This window comes from Gastrolobium bilobum, unplaced genomic scaffold (genome assembly GCF_033153095.1).
Source record: "Gastrolobium bilobum isolate Gb01-03AN ecotype WA unplaced genomic scaffold, APGP_CSIRO_Gbil_v1 utg12914, whole genome shotgun sequence".
Lineage (NCBI taxonomy): Eukaryota > Viridiplantae > Streptophyta > Magnoliopsida > Fabales > Fabaceae > Gastrolobium > Gastrolobium bilobum.
In genome coordinates this window covers 183034-190966 of record NW_026897469.1, presented here as the reverse complement: position 1 = coordinate 190966, position 7933 = coordinate 183034, and the positions used below count along the sequence as shown (strand labels likewise).

At 38.0% G+C, this 7933-nt stretch overlaps 1 protein-coding gene across 5 annotated transcripts in view; it reads right to left on the bottom strand.

Annotated features, from left to right (window-relative positions):
* Window positions 1-4645: 4645 nt before the first annotated feature.
* Window positions 4646-7933, bottom strand: part of LOC133307129 (DExH-box ATP-dependent RNA helicase DExH7, chloroplastic) — a 93918-nt gene continuing 90630 nt past the window's right edge. For all 5 annotated transcript variants that reach the window (XM_061507554.1, XM_061507555.1, XM_061507556.1 and 2 more), the window contains 3 exons: window positions 6368-6460; window positions 5554-5676; window positions 4646-5109 (listed from right to left, as the gene is read on the bottom strand). In XM_061507554.1, coding sequence (XP_061363538.1) covers window positions 5032-5109; window positions 5554-5676; window positions 6368-6460 — 294 coding nt within the window. In that variant the 3' untranslated portion in view covers window positions 4646-5031. The remainder of the gene's footprint in view (window positions 5110-5553; window positions 5677-6367; window positions 6461-7933) is intronic.

The window sequence follows — 7933 nt, the reverse complement described above, 5'->3', positions numbered from 1 at the left end:
TCCCCTCAGCTCTTCCTCCTATGGAATCAAAAGATACCCGATTTTGCTTCCCTTGCAGGCAATGCTCGCAATATCCAAACCCCATAGAGTAGCTCAGAATTCCATACACCAGCTTCTTTGATGTCAGAGTCTCCAGACCTTTTCCTCCAATATGCCCCAGCCTCCTATGCCACAACATAACAGTGTCTTCCTCCGCCTGTTCTGAAACATAGCTTTCACCACTGAATACTGTGCTACCCAACAATTTCCACAATTCACCATGACGCTCTCCTCTTGTAATAACCAAAGCTCCTCGAGTCAGGTTGCAAGAATACTTGTCTCTACTAAATTTAATACCAGCATCTGCCATACTACCAACGAAGATCAAATTTTTGGTAAGCCCCAGAATATGCATCACAGCCGAAAGATTCTTGACTGTCCCATCACTCATCTTCAGCTTTACCTTCCCACACCCCACAATAGCATGAGTCGTGTCATCTCCCATTCTAACTGTACTTCCAGAATATGATTCATAGGTGCAGAACCACTCCCTATGAGATGTCATATGAAACGATGCTCCAGTGTCAATAATCCAGTCATTACAGTCACTATACTATGACTGTCAAACGCCATGTACAGGTCCCGTGTACTATCATCATCATCCTTCTTTGTACCCGAAGCAGAAGGTTGTGAATCATCCCGCTTCTCAGGACCTACACTTTTACTTCTGCAATTCCTTCTCAGATGTCCAACTTGTTTGCACCTCCAGCACCTCATTTTAGATTTATCAGATTTATCACGAGACTTTGACCGTCCCCTCGATCTTCCTCTGTGACCAGACTTTGATCTGTCACCACTCTTCCCTCTAGCAACTAGAGCATCATTGCTGGTACCATCAGAACCTACCCTTCTCATCTCCTCAGACAATAAGGCAGCAACAACCTTCTCGAACGTCAGTTTATTAACACTAGTACCAATTGACACAATGATGTGCTCCCAAGAGTTGGGCAGTGAACACAACAAGGTGCAAGATTTGTCTTCCTCATCCAGGTTGATGTCTATAGACGAAAGTTGTGCACAAATAGTATTAAATTCATTTAAATGAGCAGAGAAAGAATCACCTTCGCTCATCCGCAGATTGTACAGCCTCCTTCGCAGGAACAACTTGTTCACGAGTGACTTGCTCTGATAGAGACCTCCCAGCTTCGTCCAGAGATCCTTCGCGGTCTTCTTAGAAGTTACGTTCACCATAATGTTATCTGCCAGGCATAACTAGATCAGGCTTCGCGCCTTTCGATCATCTCTGGTCCACGCCTTCAACTCCTTTGACTCGCCTTCACTTGACGTTTCATCACCGACAGGTTTCGTTGGTACCGATGGCTTATCATCTTCGATCACGTGCCACACGTCCCTGTCAACGAGAAGAGCCTCCATCTTCAGCTTCCATAACTCGAACCCTTTTCCTCCGAACTTTTCAACCTCGACCCGTGATTGGCCAGTCGACATCCTCTCCAGATCAATTTCGCAGTTTTCTCTATGCACAGAAAAAACCCAAATCGTGAAACCCTAATCTGTCACAGGAACCCCTGGTCGCAGAACCAAAGCTTTTGATACCAAATGTTGGAAATCGACAATACATAAATCGAAAACTGAAAAGAAAAAGAGAGAGAGAGAGTAGACATAGCTATTTATCCTGGTTCACCCAATTTCGGCTACGTCCAGCTTGTCTGTACTATATTCACCTCACCGCCACTCGTTACAAGTCTCTCGGTTTACAAGGCAAATATAAATAGGATTACAAAACCGTAACAACAGCTATTCATGGACCCAAGCCCAAACTGCTAACAAAATTACAATAAAACAGAGGCCCACAACAGTATGTAGCCTCTACGGGCTTGGGGGCGCTGCCCCCCGGACCCCCACCTGGGAGCGGAACCCAGTTGCCTTTCTGCTGACCCCGATAATTAGGGCCATCATCAGCATGCGAAGTATGAGCCATACCCAACAACTGCTAGGTTAGTCTGGAGAGGACAAATCTCACGTCTATAGAGGCACGATTGATTTACATGGATGACCAGCATTTGTGGAGATTGTGGTTGAATACAACGACGATTTGTAGGGGAGAGATTTTTAGCTCAAGGTGTTTTTACCAGGTAGAATTTGATGATGTAGGTCGGGTCAACAATGGCATGTGGTGGGCGGCGATATGGCAACAATTTTGAATTATGGTTGGGAGGATCATGGATTGAGCAGAGTGAGAAGTGATGAGGTTTTATTAGGGAATATTGGTATTGTTGATTATTGTTTTTGTTTTGTTTTTATAAGAAAATATAGGTAAAGTATGAGTAAATCTTGAAAACAATTGTCTGTATGTGAGGCTACTAGAATGATGACTCGATGGCTAGTGAGATGTTGCGCTTGGGATTAGGGGTGTGCATGGAGCGGTTCATAATCGGTTTTGACAAAATCCGAACCAAACCGAACCAGATTTCTTTTTTAAAACCGATTTTTAATTTTTCAAACCGGTTTTAAATTGGTTTTAATTCAAAACCGGTTTTAAATCAATAGTGGTTATGAACCATAAATCGGTTATAGGTAGTTGGTCAATTATTTTTTTGCAAGAATCTTTATTATTTAATTCTTTTGGACATTTTGAATACTTCTAATTATAAGTCCCCCCCAATCAAGTTAGGAACTTGGATAAATACCCCGTCACGATTACGATTAAAGACAAAAATAGAAAATAAAAAAGAGAGACTATAAACAAGCACAAAAACGATACGATGAAATCCGTATTCACGGGAAAACAAAAACCATAAGAGGAATTTCATCAGTAAACATGTTAGCCAAAACAGATTTAGTTATTAGTTGTTGTAGAGCTGTTTGGTTATAGATAATTATGGATAACCATGGATAACCAATTATTTTTATGGTTTGGTAAATAACCAGTTTATAAAATAAGATGCGGTTTCATGTGAAATCGGTTTTTAAAAATAATCGATTTTTAAAATGTGGAGCAGTTTGGTTATGGATTGGTTTGGTTCTTTTGGACATTTTGAACACCCCTACTTGGGATGTATGGAATGAGATTACTCCTCTACAGTCTCTTATATCTCAACAGTAATTGCAGCTTAAATGCAAAGAAAGGTAGAGATAGTCCTTACTTTGATAAACACAAAAATAATGGGGATCCTGCGCTCTGTGTGCTCAAGATGAAAACTATTCAAATGGCCTTTCTTTTCCTTGTTGGTAACCAAAGCATTCTTCTCTTCCTCCCTTCTCCCTCTGTCTCGGACTCTTCTTACCAAACTAACTTTCCCTTTAGCATTTTCTTCTTGGAACCAAATTTCTCCTCCCTTCTCTTTTTCTCTTTCACCGATTTTCATTAGTTTCCCCTCTTTTATACATTACTTTCTATTTCATGGAAGCAAGGAATCGATGGTTTTTAATAGGGGTGTCAAAAGGAGTTAACACGACACGAATAGATTAACATGAACACGATACGAAATTTTATTCGTGTCAAAATCTTTAACACGAACACGACATGAGTTTTTTGAGAGTTGACACGATACGACAGGAATAACACGCAAAATAGGGGTCAAAACAGTAATTGACAATTTTTTTTTTAAAAAAGGGTCAAAATTAAAAAAATTTAAAAAAATAATAAAAAAAATATGAGTCTAACACGAAAACGACACAAATTTTTTACATCTCATTCTTTTCAACACGAACATGGCACGAATTTTTTTACGGGTCAACCCGAACACGAATTTTCGTGTCGTGTCGTGGGTCGACTCGCGTGTCATAACCTATATTGACACCCCTAGTCTCTAACACAGTCAATTGAGGATGCAGGGTATAGCCTTTTCAAGTTTCCCTTTTTACTAATTTTACTCTTCATATTTTCTTTTCATTTTCCTTGTTCATTTACTATACTTCTTCCTTCCCTCTTTCTAGAGCATTGACCAAAACTATACCAGACACAATCTTGAGTTTTCCTCGCATGTTATTTTGGCGTTAGCTAAAAAGTTGGCTAAAATTCCCAATTGTTATTTGTTGTGAAGTCTTTATCATGCTATGGGTTCTTAATTGGCTGTAGAAAGTTGGTTGTCATTCCAATTTTCTAATTCATTATGGAGCTTGAACTTAGCCGCTGGACAAGTTCTAACAACACATAGGAACGTCTCTTTTTTTATTTCACTTTTTTAATAAAAAAAAGAATATTTCATTTGAATAAAGTAAAACAACTAAATTATTTGGTTAGCAAGATAATTGGGCCGTCTCCTTTTTTATTATTATTATAAATAATAGGTGTTCACACCATTAGACATTATAATCTGTATATTGCAAACACAAGAAGAGGCTGCTTCCTTAATGTTGACGTCGCTCATGAAAACTAGAGAAGGCCTGGTTGAATACTGTTCCTGAAAACAGTTTTTTTAATTTTCAAAACAAAAATCCATTTGATAAGGATCGTTTTGTAAAAAAATTTTTAAAAATTATAACTGTTTTTCTGTTTTAAAAATCAAATTTAGATAACATTTCTAAGTTATTTTTCTTTTGTGTTTTGATTTTTAATTTTCAAAATAAAAAACACATAAAACATCTATTTTTATAATTATTCTACAAAACAATTTTAAGAACAAAAAAAATCAAACAGTTCCAAAAACAGTTTCATGTACTAACAAACCTAAACAAATTACAGGGTCGGCACCAAGGCCAACACAAAGAAACACCAGGTCTATGCTTGAATAAAATCTCTTCCCAGCTAGCAAATGAATATGCTATTCCTTTATCTTAGGACGAAACATGATTGAACTGTTTAAATGACTCAACTTGTCAGAGTTCACATTCAATAGTCCAGAGAGGCAGAGACATAAGAAGCAACAAGGTCCAAAATGGCATTTCATTCCAGAGAGAAGAAAGGTCAGCTCCTTTTACTCAAACAGAATGACTAGGAGATTACAGCAGGAAGGAATCCGCCTTCTTCAAGGATATTATTCGAGCAGCTATAATAAAGAAATGATTTAGCTCACATGAGCTGATGCTCAATCATTTCGGCATATTGCCTTCTTCCAAAAGCAGAGTGATGATAGACTTAATGATCTCGTTATTCAGAACGATCACATTCTGAAAGCAAACACAACCCGGGTTATTATTCTCATGTTGAAAGCAGTAATCATGTAGCAATGGTATTATTACTAAAACAAATAACATTGCGTCAACTAATGCATTCTCAGTTTGAGGGAACATGTAAATTTCTATTTATATAATTAAAGTACTATAAATGGTTCAAATTTCAAGGAATTGGAGGGTACAGTAGACACCGGGGAAACTCTGCATATTGCACATGTGATTATGAATAGAAGCTTGAAGTTCCCATTTAAACTGAAACAATATAAGCTCAAGGTAGACTTAGATGCATTGCAACCACCAAAGAGGATAAGAAACAGATTAACCAAACCATCCAGTCCAGGGTACAGATACTAAGCATGCGCGTCAAGCAATGAGAAAGCTTCAAGTTATGACAATTCAAAATATCAGTAGCTAGGGAATATAAGCTATAAATGGCACCTCCGGTTTTCTAATAAGCTCCTTCAGAATGGAATGCAGAGTTAATCGTAGCTCCTTGAACAAGACAGCTATTTGGGCAGGAGCAGTCAATTTCAACCATCCATCAATGGTGACCAGTCCAGTCTGTCACGTAAAGGAAAAAAAAATTAAGAAACAAACAAAAATTGCTCTTTAGAAAGAGCAGCGTTAAACAATTTAAGCAAAGATTCTTTTCCCCATCTAAAAAATACTTCATTGCTCAAAACATCCCTCGCTAATGTCTAAGTAGTGATCTAATCTAATGTAATATATGTAAGAGAAGCTAAAATGTCTTGTCTTGCCGCCATGTGGATTCCTTCCTACCATTTAGACTAAACTTTTTGACATGTGTATAAATGAATTTGATTTCTGCTCAAATGATAATCTGCAATGTGTCTCTCTTTTGGTTCACCAAATTTTCATAGCACCTTTATAGTCCTTCAATTGGGTTTTGTAGGGGAAGTGCTCGTCTATTACTTCAGCCACCCCTAATTTTCGTCATTTTCCTTCCTCCTTCGAAAACAATAGATATTTTGAAACGGAAAAGTACATCGTAGTAATAGGTATTGTTGTAAATATTTGTAATTATTGCATTTTCTTTGTTATCAAAATTAGCATTTCCCTTATTATAGGATTTCGGTTTATTTCCTCCGGCCCATTAGATCCATTAGTCTTCGTATATTGTAACCATTTGTACATGTTGGCTTGAGAAACAATAATATTCCAATTTTCTCCTTTGGTATTCATATTTATACAACAACATCATTTATTGCAAAAAGATTAACATAATATGTACCTGATGCTGAACATTAATTGATCCACCAAAGAGCAAAATAGAGTATGGAGAAATGACTGAAGTATCTCGTAGAAATACTTTATTTGTTTCAACCTGACAATTTCAGTAGTTAGCAATATATCTAAAAACCTAATTTCCACACGAATATCACAACCAGCACAATCATATGAATTATAATTAGCATATTTAAAAAAAAAATCACTTTCCATTAAACCCCAACTAGCGAGGTTAGGGATGAGGGCAATCTATGTACATAGCCTTACTGTTGAGATATATAAAACCATTAATGTAGCCTCACCCATCAGCTTAAGTTTTTGGGTTGAATTGGTTCTTTACATGGTATCGGAGCCTCGGTGTGCTGGGTTCGATCCTCATCGCCCCCCACTTTCTTTCTAGTTGAATTTCTTTATTCGCACAGGTAGGTGGGCCTGTGCATTGTCCACCGTTCAAGCCCAGTGGGCTCTCATGTGTGGGGGTGTGTTGAGATATATAAAACCTGATGAAATATAAGACTGAAATGTATTTTTTCATATATTGATTGACACCAAAAAGAATCTTTATATACAGATTACAAGGTAGTTAAGGAGTTGAAGTAATAAATAAAATACACAGTAACCGAAGAGGCATCACACTACTCAAAGGGACTAGTAGCTGGAAACAAGTAAAAAACTCTAGAATATTCTACACTCCCCCTCAAGTTGGGAGATATATTTTGATCATCCCCAACTTGCTAATTAAATCCTCAAAGATGGGTTTGTGTAATCCTTTGGTGAGAATGTCAGCTGTTCGCTCCTTGGTAGGTATATACGACAAACATACACTACCCTCTTCCAATTTTTCTTTGATAAAATGACGATCAACCTCCACATGTTTGGTTTTGTCATGATGTACAGAATTTTGAGCAATACTGACTGCAGCCTTATTATCACAATAGAGCCTCACAGGTAGAGAATAAGATATCTTTAATTCTTCAAGGAGTCTTCTTAACCAGATTCCTTCACAAATGCCATGGGCTAGCGCCCGAAATTCTACTTCTGCACTGCTTCTGGCAACAACAGTTTGTTTCTTACTTCTCCAGGTCACAAGATTTCCCCAGACATAGGTACAATATCCTGAAGTGGATCTTCGGTCCATAGCAGAGCCAACCCAATCCGCATCTGTATAGATTTCTATCATCCTCATGTGTCCCCTTTTAAAGAGCATTCCTCGACCAGGGGTGTTTTTGAGGTACTTGAGGATTCTATAAACTGCACTAAGGTGTTTTTCCTTAGGAGAATGCATGAATTGGCTAACCATGCTAACTGCAAATGCAATATCAGGCCGAGTGTGAGATAAGTAGATCAGTTTCCCTACCAACCTTTGGTATTGCTCCCAGTCAACATCTTTTCCATCTTCAATTCCCAATTTAATATTGGGTTCAACTGGAGTTTCTGCAGGCTTGCACCCAAGCATACCTGTTTCTTGTAGCAGGTCTAGGATATATTTCTTCTGAGATAAGAAAATTCCTGCCTTGCTACGAGCAACTTCCATTCCAAGGAAATGTTTGAGTGATCCAAGATCCTTCAG